Here is a 19,768-nt window from a genome sequence, read left to right on the forward strand (position 1 = left end):
TGAATTAAAACTTTGGTACCTCCAATGCAGGAGGCCTTGGTGAGATGCAGTCACACACAAATGGTTTTCAACCTTTATCTCCATAGTATTTTGAAAAAGACTAATCCCAATCCCTAAGTAAAGCAGTAAACAAAATTGTAACTACCATGCAGAAAGCAAGAAAACCATCCCCAGAGGCTATAGGAATAATTTCAGTCCCAACCATATAAACACCTATATTAAAGAAAGAAATTCAACTCAACAGAGAGGAAAAAGAAAAGAAAGAAAAAATGAAACTGGAGAATTGGTGCAACTCGGTAAAATACTATCTCTAAAAAACATCAACAAGCAAATCTGCAAAACAAGCTTCATGGCCACAACACCAGAAAATAGGAAAATAGTTAAATGCTTAAATCAATCCAAACCCTGAAAATATCCCCCCACCTTTCACTCATAAAGACATAGAAGGGGCCATACAGCCACCAAGGGCCTGTAGATATTTTCAGCTACACCAGGTTGCACTACAAATATTAAAATAAGGAAAAGATCTTGCTTAAACCTGCTGAAACCTAACAAACCCCTTCAAAGCCCAATCTCACTACTGTCCACAACATCTAAATTAATGGAAAGGCTGGTAGCAACAAGAATAAAAAAAAAATTATTCAACTCCCCTAACTAACTATAGTTATAAACATGCCTTTGACAAGGTACCTTGCTGCACAATATCCAAAATAACTGTTGGGTCAGACATTCAGAATAATGACATCTAATTTCATTGTAAGGAGACGGTGCAGAGTAACCCAGAAAAACAAAAACCAAATCTCAGGAACAATAAAGTTACCACTCAGAGTGCAATCTTTTCATACTGCTCAAACTCTTCAAGTTATCTCCAGAACCCGAAATAAACACCAATGTTACCTCATGCGGATGACCTGACAATAATAACCAAGCACAGTAAATACAAAAAGCAGCAAAGAACACCCAGTCCTGTTTGAAAAAACTAGAACAGTGGCTAAAAAATAACTGAATGGAAGCCCCCCTTCCTCCTAGAGAAAGAAAAGAAAAAAATGTATCTATATATTTTCACACATATACCATGAAAAAAACTATGGTAAAATCAAATGGCCAAATCCTTCCACTGGAAAAGAACCCTAAAATTCTAGGCCTAACATTTGATACTCTTACTCTTTCAGTCCCCATATAAAGGACCTGACAGCAAAAATAAACAAAACTAACCTTTCTTAATTCATTGGAAGCACTGACTTTGGACAAAAGAAAAACCTTTAATAACCATCTTTGAGCAATTCATATGAACCACTTTTGACTATGCCTCTGCAGCATAGTTCTCAAGAATCAACAAGAGAAACACAACTTACATACTTTACAGAATGGAACACAGAGTAATAATAGGATGCACCAAAATCATCTAAATTGGAAACCTGCATACAGAAATAAAAAACCTCAGAGAACTACATGAAAATGACAAAACTTTTAATACTACACACCCTTCACACATCTCACAAGCATTACAAAAAATATATATATATATATATAGCATATTACTCAAAACATTCACACAAAATTACATATTCAGATAAACCCTTCAAAACAGACCATCAAACTCGATATTCCACTATTCCCAGACAAGCTCCTTAGAAGAAGATGAAGAAGAAGAAGAAGAGGATGAGGAAAAAGAAGAAAAAAAAAAAAAAAAAAAAAATCTAGTAAGAACTACACTGGCATGATTGGGGCTGACCACAGATTCAAACTGCTCCAAATACAACCACCACACGGAAAACACAGAATGCCTAATACTACAGTGCCCTACACTAACAGTCCCCAGACAACAATACATCTGAACTGAGTGATGGCTTTTTTTTTTATATCCACACCCTCTGTAACAAAGGATTAGATATCCTGCAAAGTGTTGCATTGTCCAGGTTTCAAGCAGCTGTCCTGAGCATTGAGATGATGATGAGAGGATGGCGTCACCCCAAGAAGGAAGCAGTATCCAAGATCTACCATTGATGCTAAATGGACACCATGTACACCACCTCTTCAAGGAGATGCAGCCCTAGAGGCTATTGTCGGTTACCTAAGAGCCTTCAGGGGCAACATATTGATTGACTGATAGTCCTACAGCAGGTTATGTACTGATGACTGTCCTCTGTCTCCTCCTGACAAACGCTTCATCTCGTTCTTCCATCCACTAATCACCTCTCCTTTCTGGGAGCTGGTGGATCAGGATCCACCCGAGCATTCCAAGTTATGGGTGTCCCTTTCATTCATTACTATATTCAGGAAGTTATGAGCCTCTTGAGGTATTGGACCCTTACAATTACCAGCTGCCAATTTGACCCACACTTGAAATAAATATGTGCCTGCAAGTTTCATGGTCCTAAATGCCCATGAGACCTATTCACTTGCAACAAAAATGCCTCTTTGAAGTACACAAACAATGTCTCCACACAGAGGGTATGTGTGCATTGCTTTGACTTCATACATAGTTCCCCACTCTTGAATACAACTGAACATGCAAACTATCAAGATCACCCAGTATCCCCTTTAGACTGCACAATGTACTACAAAGAGATCCTCTGTCTTCTTAAACACAGAACATGTCAGCTTAGAAGCAAATCCATGATGGCTGCATGTGGAATCACATACAACAGATAACGACTGTAGTCTGCCAGACAACATTGCCAGACAACAGCACCTCACCCCCCCCCCCACACACACACAATAATGTTGTGCAAACAACTTCACCAATAGAAACCACATGACACGGATGCCCCACACAACTTCCCACTCCCTTCAGCCCACCATGCCTCTCACTTGGAAACTCCCTCCCCTCGCCCACCCCAGCACCCCCTAATCCCTTTTTTCCTGCCCCAAGTAAAGGCCCAATTCCTAAAAGAATTAGATCTAATTATTGTAGATCTTTCATCAAACCCATTGAACCAGTCATCTCAGTTTCCAAGAATGGCTCCAAACAATCCCTTCTCAAATAATTGGAGCAAATCGCCTCCGTATCATATCTATTGGAGCATATGCTGCCTCAAAATTAGATATCCAATCCATATAGGCTTGGACCTCAGAAAATCCTACCCCAATACCAATAGCAACAGTATTCTTGGATGATGATAGAGCCCAAACTAGAACCATACTTGAATTTAAAATTAGGTACAGTATAATAATTTTCTGTATAACAGAACTCTTATCAGTTCCAAAAAACCTTACTATTTACATTTTGGTATTTGGTTTCCTGATGGAATACAAATTACAACATGGCTCATGGAGCTAAGAAAACAGCCTTTCACTGTCTCCAAAAAATCCTATTCTATTAAATGTATGTCTATGCCCATCAGGTAATGATCAAAGCATGCTGAAATTCACGTTCAACCTACATATCAACAATAATCGACCTCCCATATATCTGTCTCCCAGAGAGAGGATGCGCCGGAGGAAAAGAAGAAGAAGAAGAAAAGAAGAGAGACGAGGATCTTTGGGTACCATCTCAAAGAAAGGAAGAAAAAGAGATCTTTGGATATAATCTTGAAGGAAGGAGGAGAGAAGATCTTTGAATATCATCTTCCTTAGACTTCTTACATTAAGCATCTAAAAACACCTTGCCGCCAGATCTGATCTAATGCATCATCTTACATAAACTGGGGAACTAACTGATAATCTCTGGAATCTTAACCAAGTCCTCACAATTATGAATGCCAAATTTATTCATCTACATCACCCACAGGTCTATATATGTTCAACCCCATATGCTCCTATGGCAACAGAATTATCAGTGATATTAGTAAGTTTGCACATGACACAAAAATACATACATACATATACCAAGGCTTTTTCCCCCTTACAAGGGTGGTAGCCAAAAAATAAAAGGCATAAAATCATTCCCACCCATTCCATCCCTGAATACACTCCACACCCCTCCACCCTCTCTCTTATCTTAGCACCTCCTGAATGACGGGTCATCCCTGCACCTTGTCCACTGCCCTGGGTCAGAAGCAGTGTCGCAAGACACAGCACATCCACAGCAAGGCCGCTTCATTAAATCGGCGACCCCCCCTCTCCGTCCCCCCATTGCATAAAAGGAGAGGACGGGGAGAAATCCCTTCGGGCTGCGTCAAATTTTGCTCACACATACTACCCCATCCACCCGCCCATTCCACCTCATGCTATCACAACATCATCCATATACAACCACTCTCCATTCGCCCCTGTCTTCTGTCCTCTCCCGTCCTTCCTCAACAGACATTCCCCTCTTCCCCAAAGCCCCCTTCACCCCATCCATCCACCTCATCCTAGGAAGCCCCCTCATGTTCACTCCCTCCACATCTGCCTTCCACACCTCTTTTACTAGTCTTTCTTCACTCATTCTTTCCATGTGTCCAAACCATCCTAATATTCTTTCATCAACCCTATCTCCTAGCTCCCTTTCCACCCCCGTTCTCCTCCTCACCTCCTCATTTCTCACTCTATCTAGCCTAGTAACCCCCATCATACTTCTCAGACACCTCATCTCAAACACATTCAAACTCCTTCTCTCTTCTTCTCTTATGTTCCATGTTTCTGCCCCATACAGTGCTGTTGGCACAATCACTCCTTCATACAGTCTCCTCTTAGATATTAGTAAGTTTGCACATGACACAAAAATAGGATGCCAAATTAGGTCTGGGGAAGATGCTGTGATACTTCTTGACGATCTTAACAAATTGTTTGCATGGTTGGTGAACTTCAATATTTCAGAGTGCAGTGTGTTAAATGTAGGGTTATACAACCCAGAAAGTAGATATAGCTTAGAAACATTTTTTTTAGAGAAAACTGAATGTAAGAGATACTTGAAAGTGCTAGTGAGTCCTAATCTTAAATCCATGAAACAATGCATTAGTGCCAGAACAGAGCTAACAGAGCATTCGGTGTCATTGCTAGGACAGTTACAAAGAAAAGTGCAGAGGTATTATCAAAATCTATCAGTCATTAGTTAGACCCATCCTTGACTATGTGGTACAATTTTGGTCTCCTATAGAATGGATATTAAATTACTAGAATCAGTACAAAGAATGCCCACAATGATACATGGGTTTATGAATTTATTTTATGAGGGCAGGCTTAGGCACTTTAATTTACACTCTCTGGGAACACATAGAATGTGGGAGTGATCTAACAGAGATATTTGAGTGGGTCAAGAGTTTTGACAATGGTGATGCAAAGTCATCATATTAAGACAACAGGGCAGGACTTGCAATAATGGACAAATTTAAATTTATGAAGGAAACAGACAAGAACTAGTTAGTGAATGGAATATACATAATAAACATGTAGTGAACACTGAAACGATCAGTTGTTTAACGAGGTTAGATAACTTTAAGGATGGAGGTGATAGTTGGTAATGGACATGAAATTGCCTAGTATGGGCCTTAGGATCTCTTGCAGTATCCTTCATTATTATGTTCCTATGGGCTATGGCCTATGCCTCAGCATAGGAACCTGTCATAGCACCCGAATGAAAAGACCATTTGCAGAAAGCAGATAACCCCCATAACCTGGACATACATTCATCTCTAACATCAGTGAAACATCTCTGCAGCATCACTGTGCCTATCTAGACCTACAAAAGGCATTTGACAAAGTACCACACAAGAAAATTAGAATCAATAGGTGGCATTGCAGGTAATTTATTAGATTGGATGGAAGATTTCCTGACTGGGAGAAAAATGAGGGTAGTAATTAGAGACAAATACTCGAAATGGGAAGAAATGATAAGTGGTGTTCCACAAGGGTCAGTGCTGGCTCAAATCATGTTTGCCATATACATAAATGACATGGACGAGGGAGTTGAATGTTATATGAATTTCTTCACAGATGACACAAAAATATTAAAGAAAGTAAGAGTAGAAGAGGACTGTGATTCATTACAATCAGACCTGGACAAAATCTAAAAATGGACTCAAAAGTGGGAAGTGAACTTCAATATCAAGAAGTGTAGCATTATGGAGTTTGGAAAAAGCAAAAACCAGAATTTAAAAAAATTACAAAATTGGTGAAATAAAAAAAGTGCACTCGGAAAGGGACCTTGGAGTAATGAAGACATGACACCAGATCAACATATAAACAAAATAGTTGGTGAAACCTACAACCTATTAAGGACAATGAAAGTGGCATTTGACTTCTTGGATGAAGAAATTATTAAAAAAATATTAGTTACATTGATTAGACCAAAACTGGAATATGCAGTGACACTATGGACACCCAGTATTAAAAGGAATATAAGGAAACTAGAAAGAATACAGAGAGCGACAACAAAGTTGGCACCAGCTCTTTCCAAATTAACATACAAACAAAGATTATCGAAATTGGAACTACCAACACTAGAGCAGAGAAGAGAAAGAGGTGATCTACTGACTATATTTAGAATCATGAAAGGAATGGAAATCCTTGACAGGAATGATTTACTAAAAAATTACAATGGAAAAACAAGAGGTCATGAAAAGAAACTCAAAAAGTATAGCTATAGAAGAGATTGGAAAAAGAATAGCTTCCCACAGAGTGCTGGATATATGGAATAACTTAGATAAAGAAACAGTGTGTGCATATACTATTGCAGACTTTAAGAAAAAACTTGATGCTGAAAGATACAAAGACTGGTCACCACGAGCATAGCTCCCTTCCCGTGTAATACAACTAGGTAAATGAGCTCCCCAACCCTCCGACTCTTCACAAACACCATCAAAAGAATGGAGGAAAAAAAAGATAATAAAATAAATAAATAAATAAAATAAAATAATTAAAATATAATAAATAAATAAATAAACAAATAAATTAAATACATATACCAAGGCTTTCTTTCCCCTTAAAAGGGAGGTAGCCAAAGTCAATAGACATAAATCCATTTCATCCCCCACATACTCCACTCCCATTCACCAGCCCTCCTTCCCTCTTTTCTTGGCTCCTCCTGGATGACAGGTCATCCCTACATCTCACCCACTGCCCTGGGTCAGAGGCAATGCAGCAAGACGCAGCACATCCGGAGCAAGGCTGCTTCATTTAATCGGCAACCCCCTCTCCGTCTACTGAAGCAGAAAAAGAGAAGATGGGGAAAAATCCCTTTGGGCTGCATCAAAACATCATTCACATGTACTCCCACCCCCCATCCCCCACTCCCATGTATCACAGCATCATCCATACACAACCCTTCTCCACTCACCCCTATCTTCTGTCTTCTCCCTTCCTCAACAGACATCCCCCTCTTTCCCAATGCCCCTTTCACCCCATCCATCCATCTCATTCTACCTTTCTTAGACCCATACTGTTCCTTACCAATTACTCCCTTTGTTCCTCTCCTAATCCTCTCAATCAAAACCCTCCCTCATGTTCACTCCATCCACCTCTGCCTTCCACACTTCTTCTATTAATCTTTCTTCATTCTTTCCATGTGTCCAAACCATCCCAATACTTTCATCAACCATATCTTCCAACTCCTTTTCCACCCCTGCTCTCCTCCTCACCTTCTTATTTCTCACTCTATCCAGCCTAGTAACCCCTACCATACTTCTCAGACATTTCATCTTAAACACATTTAAACTCTCTCTATCTCTCTCATGTTCCATGTTTCTGTCTCATACAATCTCCTCTTAGCATTCATTCCCAAATGTCTATATCTCATTGCACTTTTTGATACACCAAGGCATTTACTTGCTTCTCTCAATCTACATCCTACTTCCACCTCCCACTCCTCCCTTTCCTGCCACATTCACCCTCAAGCATCTAAAGCTATCCACTTCCTCCTGCCTCTCTCCCTTAATAAAGACTTCCAATTTGCTGCCATCCTTGTACATCTCATCACCTAACTTTTATTCACATTTATCTTCAACTTCCTTCTTTTGCACACCTTCCCAAACTCTATCACTAACTTCCTTAACCCCTTTGGTACAATGACGCCTATGTAGGCGTCATGAGGCATGAGTGGGTACATGAGGATGCCAGCATTGGCTTCTTGATTATATATATTTTTTGTAGTTGTACATGAGTTACCCCAGGATTCTGTAAACTGGTTTGATCACATCTACTGTGTTTATTATTACTCAGAATAAAAGAGAACAAGTAATACAGTAGTGACTTTACATTTTATAATGCAAGTAATGTGATGCATCATACATATGGCAGCTGATGCTGCACAAGAGAATTTGACTTGTACTGAAGTAGTTAATACCTCCTCTGATCCTGCTACAAGCACAATGTCATCAGCAAACAACAATTGGCTTACTTCCGATTTTTCTCCATTTTCTTTAACCATCTCCATTCCCTGACCCATTACCCTTGCATTTACCTTTCACACCACCCTATCCATGTATACAGTAGGAGTCCGATTTAACAAACTAATTCAGCCAAGGTCCAGTCTGCTAAAGTGAATTTTCCGCTAAATTGGAGGTCGTTTTCGACCCCCCAGTTAGCGGAATTTTCCGCTAGCTTGAGCTTATTTCCACTAACTCTGGTTCGGTATTTGACTCCCTACGTAGCAAAATTTTCTGCTATATTGAGCTTTTTTTTTGCTAAATCTTCTCTGTCATTTTCTCATATACTATAGTAGTCTGGATGGCGTTATTGTTGTGTTGTTGCAGAAAACGTAGTTCGTTGTTACAGTAGTGTTTTTCGTGGTGATTACTCTCGCGTACTGATTTTGAATTTTCCCATCAACTTACTGTTTCATTATTTTGTTTTCCTATTATACCATCTATTTCTACTTGAATATATTTCTGCTACAATTATACTTTATACATATATTGAATTATATATTATTGTATATATATATATATATATTTATATACCTCCAAAATACTAAATTATAAATTTTTCCTTGACTCCACCACCACAATTTGGTAACATCTGGTAACATTGGACTCTGAGCCATGCATGTGGCCAGTTAACGGAAAATGCTCAACTTAGCGGACCATTCCCACTAAACTGAGCTATTTCCGTAGACGCGCGTCTGGCCAGCTAGCGGAAAATGGTCAACATAGCGGACCATTTCCGCTAAGTTGAGCATTTTCGTCATTGTTATTTGCAGTTCGCTAATTTGAGCTTCCACTAAATTGATATCTGTTAAATCGGGCTTCTACTGTACATTGAACAACCATGGAGACATGACACATCCCTGGTGAAGTCCCACCTTTACCTCAAACCATTCACTCTCTCCATTTCCTATTCTAACATGGGCTCTACTACTCTCATAAAAACTCAACTGCTCTTAACAGCTTTCCTCCTATCCCATATATCTATAATACCTCCCACAGTGCCTTCCTGACTACTCTGTCATAAGCCTTTTCCAAATCCACAAAGGTCCAAAAAATATCCTTACCTTTTCCTAAACCTTTCCTTACCACAAAAATCTGATTCATGCAACCCACTACCTTTCCTAGACCCACACTGTTCCTTACCAATTACCCCCTCTGTTCCTCTCCCAATCCTCTCAATCAAAACCCTCCCATAAGCCTTCCTGACTACATTCAACAAACTGATCCCCCTGAAACTACTACACTCACACTTGTCCCCTTTTCCAGCACTCTACCCTCTTTTAGACAAACATTAAACAACCTCACCAGCCAGTCCACCATCACTGTACTTCCCGTCTTTACACTCCGCATGACACCCATCTAACCTAGGTGCCTTACCTACTCTCATCATTTTAATAACTGCTTTCACCTCATCTTTCCTTATTTCTCCTCCATTTCCCTCATTCATCACTGTCATTTTTTTAGCACCTCTCACTCCAACAACCTTTCCCTCCCTATCCTCCTTCACATTTAGCAACTCCCTAAAATATTTTGTCCATCTTTCTTTTATTGCCAGCTCTTCCATTATCATCTCTCCATCTGCACCTTTTACCTTTTCTTCTAATTGATTTGCCTCCCCTTCCTCTCTTAATTTCTTATTACTTTCAAAATAGATAAATAAATCAGCAGCAACATACTACTCATTCATAACAACCTATCACCCACACCACACAAAACATCCATGCACAAACATATACGTACCTAGCTAACTAAACAAATTTTTCAAGAAAGACCACCAAACTCAATACTCCAATAATAGCTCACAGACATAAGCCCCACAGAGAAAACCCTCCCACAACTGACAAAATTACACTGGCATGCCTCCACTCAAGACACCTTCCAGCATTAAGACAGTCTCAACACAGTATTGGCCTAGTCAAAAGATTCAAATTACCCCAGATGTAACAACCACACAAAAGATACAGAACACCTATTACTATAGTGCCCCACGCTAAAAATCCCCCGACAACAACACACACGTTAAAAATCCCCCGACAACAACACACTATCTCTTACCTAAGTGACTTACGATCTCACCCAAAGGTTATTGCCAGTTTCATGGAGGCCATGGGTTTTCTCCAAGGGAGACAACAAATTGATTGATTGATTTGTGTGCTGATGATTGATGATGATGATGATGTCCAAAGTCAGTGCTTGCAATGGATTTAAGTGTGTTTGTTTTTAGTTGATTTTTACTGTCAGGCAGAAAGTCATATGAGTATCAAATGTAAAGCCAAGAATTTCTTGGGTCTTCTCCAATGGAGAAGGGGTATTCCGATTCATGGCTGCCCAATGCAAGCAACACCACTGCCAACTTCTGGGGTAAGGCCTCAATTCTGCCATTTTTGAGCCACTACTCCAGCCTACTCAAGAAGGATTGGGAGTTTCTTACTGCCATTTTGCATCATTGGTTTCAGTATATCATTAGGTCATCTACACATGTGAGAACACCAGTGCTCAGTTCTAGCTCTGGAGCTAGGAGATCATGCCATAAAAAGATTGTACACTAAAGGTGAAAGTATTGCACCCTGAAGGACTTCACTGTATAGCCAAAGTATAAATACAGCATGATGTAAAAACCTTTTGATTATACACCAATACTCCTATGAATATAGAATACCCTCCACATAACCTTTCCCCCAACTAGTCAAAGCAACACAAAGAACATGAAATATCTCTAGGCAATGATGCAATATAGTCCACATGGACATGTGCTGATGAGCTGTTGTTGTTGAAGGTGGTGGTAGTAGAGATGATGATGATATACCCACATCCTACCAAACTAATGCCATGAAATTAACGATATGTAGAAAGTTTCACAATATAGGGACAGAATTGATGGTGGTCAGTTGGCTATAATACCTTCCTGCTTACAATGATTTGTTCATTGCTAACCATTTCAGGCAAATGACAAAATGAAACATAGAAGAGTAAAGGTTTGTGCATAAACAATGGCCTCACCTGTTTGGCTACAAGTTCTCCAAGACGGGGGTTGCTTTCTCTTAAAGTGTTGAGTTTCACCATGATGGGATGACTGGGTAAGGAGAAAGAATAAAAAACTTGGATTAATAACAAAACATAAATACATGTGTAGAAAGATCACTCACACAACACGTGATCCACAAATATTGATGGTAACCACGAAGGAAATCGGAAGGAAACAGTATTCCCAAGAGCTTTCGTGTTATTCACATCTTCAGGGGAATACAAAGATGAAGATGTGAATAACTACAAAGCGCTTGGGAATTACTGTTTCCTTCCGATTTCCTTAGTGGTTACCAGCAATACATGTGTGTATGTGTATGTGGTTCATCATCATGGTCTTGGATCATGTGTTGGACTTCTGATTGACAGTTAACCTCCTGGATGAGAGCTGAGCTCGTATGACCGATCTATGGATAATAATGTGACCTTACACACACACACCCTGCCCACGAGAGTTGGAGTAACAACCTGCAGCGCAGCGGTACTGAAATTATTACAGCCCTGGGTGGCATTCAATCCCAGACCACTGTAGTGGCAGGCAAGAACTTTAACCACCACACCACTTACCTATTTAAATTTATATAACTGCAGTATACAGAAAGGAGCAATCCTCATTGGGTTCCTTCTCCTACTCTCCAATTTTGTCATGCCTATCCTAAAATCCATGTACAGCTCCAAATTAATCTATATCCTTAATTTCCAATTACTAAATTTAGATTTGAATTCATGTACTATTCAAACTTGGGCTATATCACCTTCTAAGCTATTCTAAGTACTTATGCATCTAAATGGAAAATTATATTTCTTCACATCCTTTAGACATATAGACTTTCTTTACAAGTATTTGTTCCCATAGCCTCTTAAAGCCCTCCCATTTTAATCAAAGATCTCTTCTGTCTATGCAATGTATCCCCTTTTGTGACCTGAATTTTGTGATAATATCACATCTTTCTCTTCAATGTTTCAAAGTGGCAGATCCAGTGTTTTTAGTCTTTCCTCATTTGGTTTATCTGCCAGGCTGGGGACCAGTTTTGTTACTGCCCTCTGTATGCTCTTGATCATGCTTATATCCATCACTCTGTGTGGGGTCCATACTACCGACATGTATTAGTCTTGGACAGATCAGGATTTCAATTATTTTTTCATCATCTCTTCATCCATTTAGTGAAAAGCCACTTTAATCTTCTGTAGCAGTCCATACATCTCTCCAACAATCCTGTAAGGTGACAGATTGTCTTTTTATCAATATTCCCATTTTTTTTTTTCTTTCTTTCTTTGCTTTTGTAATGGGTTCTCTTCCCATCAATTCAGAAGGGGTGGTAATTTCCACTAGAGGAAGGAAAATCAAAGAATCTCATAGTTCTGTAACTGATGATGATCCAGTTTAACATTGTGAACCCTTTAGAGAGGACTTAGTAGTGTGGAATCTAACGACACATACCCTTGATCCAACTTTCTTGCGGAAGGGTTCGAACCACCATCACCTTGACCTCTGCTGCAAGTAGCAACACTGTAACCTACTTAGCAAGCAAGCATCCCTTCAACTATGACAAAGAAATACAGAAAGTGAAATAAAATAAATAATGACATTAAATTACTTGGGATTGATCTCCAGCTGTGGTTGCAGAAGAGAATATCTTGCATCTTCATTTATCTGTTGAAATTGTGTCCTGACAAAATGACGTGCAGCTCCCATCTCTTCAACTGTGATGGCACAAGGATGGGATTCAAGTCTTGGAGTAGCCTTCACACCCCAACATTTGCCTGTCAGTACTGACTTCAACCAGTCCATTAATGCATTTGCTTCAGAACGTCTCAGGGCACTATCACCTGTTCAGAAAACAAAACTATTTTATAACAACTTTACAACATATATGATACATTTTTTTTATATGAATAATAAGCTCATTTCAAATTCATTTTCCTACCCTTAGGAAGCTCATATTTTCACCTTACATAAGTGTGACAAGTTCAAATCCCCAATGCAGACACAAAAATTGATGGTAATAATGCTTCAAACATAAAACACTCAGCTACAACTACAAAATAAATATAATCAAGACACCGATGCTGGCATCTTCGTGTACCCACTCATGCCTCATGATGCCTATGTAGGCATCACTGTATCAAAAATGTTAACCCAGATATAAGAAGGACTACTGTATTTTGCAGTTCACCAAATTTTCTTTCTCTCAGTATGTAATGGTATTTTTCAACCAAAATATAATAAGCATGATCATTTTATTTTGAAGGTCACATGAATCAGATGATAAAGGCATGAGAGGATCAATCAATCAATCCATTGTCCCAAGTCTCTTGCAGGAGACCCACAGCTCCCCCTTTACTCGCAACAACCACCTGGCAGGCCCACAGATCACTCAGGGAAATAGTGTGTTGCTGCCTTGGGATTGTTAGTGTGAGGCAATGGTTGGGTGCATCTATGTCATTTTTGATTCTGGAGCCAGACCTATTTTGTGATGGTATTCTTACAAGAGAATCATATGAGAGGTACAAAGAAAAGAAAAGAGAAGTAAAGTGGAAGATAAAGGAGGCAAAAAGGAGAGCAGATGTTAAACTGGGGAAGAGTATGACAAATTTTTTAAAGTAACAAAAAATGTTTTGGAAGGAAATTAAGAGAGGGAGAGGAGGCAAATCAAGTACAGAATAAAAGGTAAAAGATGCAGATGGAGAGATGATAATGGAAGAGACAGCAGTAAGAGGAAGATGGGCAGAGTATTGTAGGGAGTTACTAAATGTGGAAGTAGGGAGGGAAAGGTAGTTGCAGTGGGAGGCACTAAGAAAATGACAGTGATGAATGAGGAGTAATTGGTGAGGAACAGTGTAGCTTTAGGACAGGTAGGGAGTTTTTGTGTATGGACAAGTCAACTCTGCCATGTTCCTTCATCCTTCATGCCAGCCAAGAAGACCACAGAATGGACTGGGTTAATGCCGCTACCATGTTCAAATTCCATTGTAGCTTTCATAGGAAAATTGTGGAATCTTCCTTAATCAAACATTTTCCTAACTTCAATACCTCAAAAGGTCAGTGGCCCCCAGATTGTACTACAAGGATAGCAGTCAATAAATTGATGTCAAGAGTGGTTGGACAAAATACCACAAATTGTCCATCCTTGACCCAATGACATCAAAGGCATGTAACTTGAGTACCCCCCACTTTTCCCCATCCCCTTTACTGTACTCCTCACTACCTCATTTATACCTGTACTCTGTCTTCTTGTAACCATTCTACTGAAGAGGACTACACATAATAGTCAAAATATACGGTTCTCCTGTACTTCTGATATTATTTCTCCAATAGTGGATTTAAAGTGTATATTTACGAATGTGTTATAACATCACAGTTTCCCATAGATAGATAAATTTTGATGTTCTGGTTTGAAGTGCTAATATGTGAATGTGTTTTTCTGTGGATATTTTGTGTGATATGGGCGGTAGGCTATTGCATGCTTTTGAGTAGTAAGCAGTTGGGGTGAGGTAAGACAGGACAAAAAAAAAAAAAGAATAATTTAAGGGGACCCCCCGCCCCCAGATTTACATAGTACATAGTACAGATCTTGCTCTAGATGCTGGTAAAGTGTTTTTATCGTACCGCCATTTTTAAAGGGTTTAAAGGGCCTACCCTCCCTCCCCCCGGCAGCCACATGCTGCGCACGACCATTGTTTACATACGTTTTGACCATATTTTACTCTATTTTTTTGCGTTTGATGCACTCAAATTTTTCTCTTATGTCCGGCATGCACGTGAGTATGTGGTGTGAAGAAGTTCAGCCTGCACGACTGGCAGTGGCCTGAGCCTTACAAAGTAAAGGACATGTACACGTTAGCTTGCCACATTCACTAATTTGCCGTGTGAAATTCGCATTTATTTTTCAGTGAAGAGATATTTGAAGATATTAGCCATGCCTAAGCTATCCAAACAAAAGGCACACTTGCAGAAGATAAGAACGTCTATATTAGCAACTCAAGGGGAGAAAGAAAGAACCCCAGCATCAACTTTGTTATCACCACCTCTGCCACCACCACTAGTACTCCCTCCAGCAGCTCTCTCCCTTCCATTTACATCCACATCCTCAGCACCTGATCCTCTGTCCTCTACACCTATATCAGACAAGTTGTCTCTTCGCAAACAACTGTTTGCTAACAAGTGGCTACAAGGATGCCTCTTTGTTGCAACACCTTGGGTTTAGAGTCTCAAACCTCACAGTGATGTCCCTGATGTAGCAAGAGCCTGTTCCAACACCAGACAGGAAACCCAAGAAAAGAAAGAGAGCTGAATCCCAGCAATCAGACTACCTTGCTGGGTCATTCTAGACCAAGAACTCAAACTTTGCGACAAAGAGTGAGGTGGCGGCTTATGAGACCCTCACTTTGAGTGAATAATATCCTACACTGTAGGAGGGTACAAAGTGCCTGAGTTACTTGAAAGATGCAAAATCATCATGAAAATACAATGGAACCTGTTTTCAATGGGTCTTAGGAGGTCCAATGTAAAATTTAGTCAAACTAAGGAAAAAAAAATCTTTAACACTCATTTCTGAAAAATTTAAGTTTTTGATACTCAAAGTCTATCTCCTTCCTCAATTTTCAACCGATTTTTGCATATGAGGTCTCTATTAATAGCTAGATAAATGACAACAAATGAAATAGAGAGTTTTTTTGCATATGTTAAATAATTTTTTTTAATAACGTGTCAAAGTTAAAATTTTGCGTTTTTTTCTATAAAAAAAAATTTCTGCGGCGTTAAACAAAGATATTAAAAAAAGCTTTCTATTTTGTTTTTTTATATATGTAGAAGATTCTTTTGCTGTAAAATGAAAGACATCGAATAAAAATTGTAAAAGGAGATAGGATTTGAAAGCCCAAAAATATGGTATTTTTTACGTTTTTTATTAAAAAATAAAAAACTACTCGTCAGATCTGAATAAAACTCATGCTGCGAAGGTTTCCTCAGACCTAGATATCACACAGAAAAAATCAGCAAGATCCTTCAGAAAAAAAGATCTTAACATATTTGTACAACTAATACTAACCAAAATCATGAATAACAGATTTAGCTTTGTTACCTGTGTCAAAGTCCACTGAATCTTTATCCTGCCTCATTTCTTTTTCCACAGAAACAATATTTTTGTCTGCAAACTGCCTCAACTGCATCAAAACCACTTCATCATAATTCTCAAAGCAGAATAATACTTCCACATCTCTTTTCTGAAATAATTAAAATAAGCAATATAGAAACAGGCTTTATACTATAAGCAGGTGAATGGTGTGAGAGAGCCAAATGAGTTTGTGGGCTGGTGAAAAAAGTATTCTGAATAAATGTTAGATAGCTATCAAAGTTTCCTCAATTCACTTGAACTAAAGCTAACACAAAACATAAGGTCTGCATCCCATGAAAAGCCTTTGGTAACACTGTACCCCTGACCACCATTAAACTAAGAAAGGTGTGTAAAAACAGTGATGTTGAAGTGTGGGCAATATGACAAGGAAAAGTAGAATTGAATAGGTTTATGCATAATCTGTATCCACTTTAATACTTCCTCCTTTCAACACATGCATTCTTTTTGTTCTCCACTTCCCCCCTCTCTTTCATTACATTCAATAAATCTCTCGGTTTCACCTGGCATTTCCCCTCTCCGCCCTTCTTACTCATCTCATATGGGGTATTGACTGTATGTTTTACATAGCCAATAATTTTGGGACTTAAGTGAAGTCCCTATGGACCAACTCACTTGGCATTCTTTAATGAATGCTGATCACTTTTAACTTTTACTATACCTCCATTCTACTGCCCTCCTTCAATCTTTCCTATACCACATCTATGACTGGGCTTCTTCAGTGCGATAGCAGTTTCTCCTTGAGAATAATAACTATTCCCAACAAAATAGTAAATCTTACTCATCTCACATCTACTCTTGATCTTCTTTCCATGAGATGATGACCAAATATCCCACTACTCCTACATACATACATATACCAATGGCTTTTTCCCCATCACAAGGGAGGTAGCAGAATACAAAGGCATAAAGTCCACTCCCACCCATTCCATCCTCACATACTCCACTCCCTTTGACCCCCCTCCTTCCCTCTTATCTTGGCTCCTCCTGGATGACATATCATCCCTGCATCTTGCCCACTGCCCTGGGTCAGAAACAATGTAGCACTATGCCTACTCACTACTTTTAACAAATTCACATCTAGAAATCTTCCATTCATCCTCATGGGCACCATTATATAATGCATTAATGTTCTTTTAAGTATCCTTTCACCAGTCATCCAGGACCAAATATACTTATGTATATCCTTACTGTTGAATAGTTACACCTCCCCATGGAGATGTTACTGAGATGTGAGAGCATAGTTTCACTTTAATGCTCTGCAAATGCAACCCATCAACACCCATCTCCACCTGGAGGTACAGCCTTGATGAGCTGGTACATGGTCTCTAAAGCAGGCCCAGAATACACATACATACATACATATACCAAAGGCTTTTTTTTTTTCCCTATAAGGGAGGTAGCCAAAAAAACAATGACCTAAAAACCACTCCCACCCATTCCATCCCTAACATACTCCACTCCCCTCCACCCTCTTCCCTCCTTATCTTGGCACCTCCTGGATGATGGGTCATCCCTGCATCTTGCCCACTGCCCTGGGTCAGAAACAGTGTCACAAGACACAGCATATCCACAGGAAGGCCACTTCATTAAATTGGCAACTGTCTTCTCTCCATCCCCTCAGAATACATCCATTCATTTAATCTCTAACTTGTTTTCAACCTATTCTCACAAAACTTTTTTTCACATGAAGCCAGTACACCTTCCCACACTTTCCAGCCAGTGACACTAAAACAAACTTAGTGGCAAAAGACCACCCTTAAAATATTCCTTGGGAAATGAACCAATTACAAAAGCAAAAGAGATAAAACATTTGGGAGTGTTGATAAAAGACAATCTGTCATGTGACAGACATATCAGCAGGATTGTGGGAGAGACATGGATTACTGCAGATCAAAGTGACATTTCATTACATGGATGAAGAGATCATCATCATCATCATCATCATCATATACCAAGGCTTTTTTTTCCCCTTACCAGGGGGGTAGCCAAAAAGGACAAGGCACAAAAACATTCCCACCCATTTCATCCCCAAAAACACTACACACCCCTCCACCCTCACTCTCATCTTAGCACCTCCTAGATGACGGGTCATCCCTGCACCCTGTCCACTGTCCTGGGTCAGGATGAAGAGATGATAAATAAATAATTGAAACCTTAATCCATCCAAGACTGGAATATGCGTTAATGGTGTGATCCCTACACAGTGAAGGATATGAGCAAGATCGAGAGAATACAAAGGGCAGCAACCAAACTGGTCCCCATCTTGTTAGAGAAACCATACGAGCAAAGACTAAAAGCACTGGATCTGCCAACTTTGAAAGACTGAAGAGAAAGAGGTGATATGATTACAGTATTCAGGTCACCAAAGGGGATATATTGCATTGACAGAAGAGATCTCCTGATTAAAGATGGGAGGGCTTTAAGAGATCATACATACATACATATACTAAGGTTTTTTCCCCCTTACAAGGGAGGTAGCCAAAAAGGAAAAGGCATAAAATCATGGGAGCAAATTAACAAAGACCACATGTCTAAAGGATGTGAAGAAATACATTCTCCATATAGATGCATAAATACTTGGAATAACTTAGGAAGTGATATAGCCCAAGCTCAAACAATACAAGAGTTCAAATCAAAATATGATAATTGGAAATCAAGTTGAAACTGTACATGAATTTGAGGCTAGTTATGATAAAAAAAATTAGAGAATAAGTGACAGGACCCAACAAATGTTGCTCCTTACCTGTAAACTACAATTAGGTAAATGCACATCAATCCAATGCTATGTATACATATACTGGGTCTTTTGAACATGTACCATACTCACAAACACCAAGTCTCAACCAACTAGACCTGCAGCCACCACACACCAAAACCCATACCCAAAAACACCCTATTACTATGCACACACTAACACATTAAAAATAAACATAAACAGTATTGCAAACACAGAACTGCAGCAATATTCACACAAACACACCATACATATTCCATTTGTACAAGAAACCAAGCTATCTCTACTGGCCACACTTACTACATTCACAGACTACACTACAACCAGAAGATAAAACACAGCACAAAGGTGAACTAACAACACTAATACACAAAAGTATAACTTTTTTAATGAAAACAAAAGAAGCTAAACAAGCCATCCATCCAACCAACACTCATCCCACATCCATTTGTTTTCCTTTTTATCTCAGTTCTTCATGAATGAAAGGCCATCCCTACCTCCCACCCAATACCTGAGTTAGAAGCAGTGGAGCAAGACACAGCATCTCCACAGGAGGGCCCAGCATCTGAACCTGGTTTATCCCA

At 39.3% G+C, this 19,768-nt stretch overlaps 1 protein-coding gene across 1 annotated transcript in view; it reads right to left on the bottom strand.

The window, feature by feature from the left end:
* Positions 1 to 19,768, bottom strand: part of Trap1 (TNF receptor associated protein 1) — a 42,586-nt gene that overhangs the window by 1,339 nt on the left and 21,479 nt on the right. The window contains exons 10-12 of the mRNA XM_076172452.1: positions 16,397 to 16,538; positions 12,911 to 13,142; positions 11,289 to 11,361 (exon numbers count right to left, since the gene is read on the bottom strand). Of these exons, the coding sequence (XP_076028567.1) occupies positions 11,289 to 11,361; positions 12,911 to 13,142; positions 16,397 to 16,538 (447 nt within the window). The remainder of the gene's footprint in view (positions 1 to 11,288; positions 11,362 to 12,910; positions 13,143 to 16,396; positions 16,539 to 19,768) is intronic.

This window comes from Oratosquilla oratoria, chromosome 33, assembly GCF_046742065.1.
Source record: "Oratosquilla oratoria isolate Oo_2021 chromosome 33, ASM4674206v1, whole genome shotgun sequence".
In the NCBI taxonomy this organism is placed as follows: Eukaryota; Metazoa; Arthropoda; class Malacostraca; order Stomatopoda; family Squillidae; genus Oratosquilla; species Oratosquilla oratoria.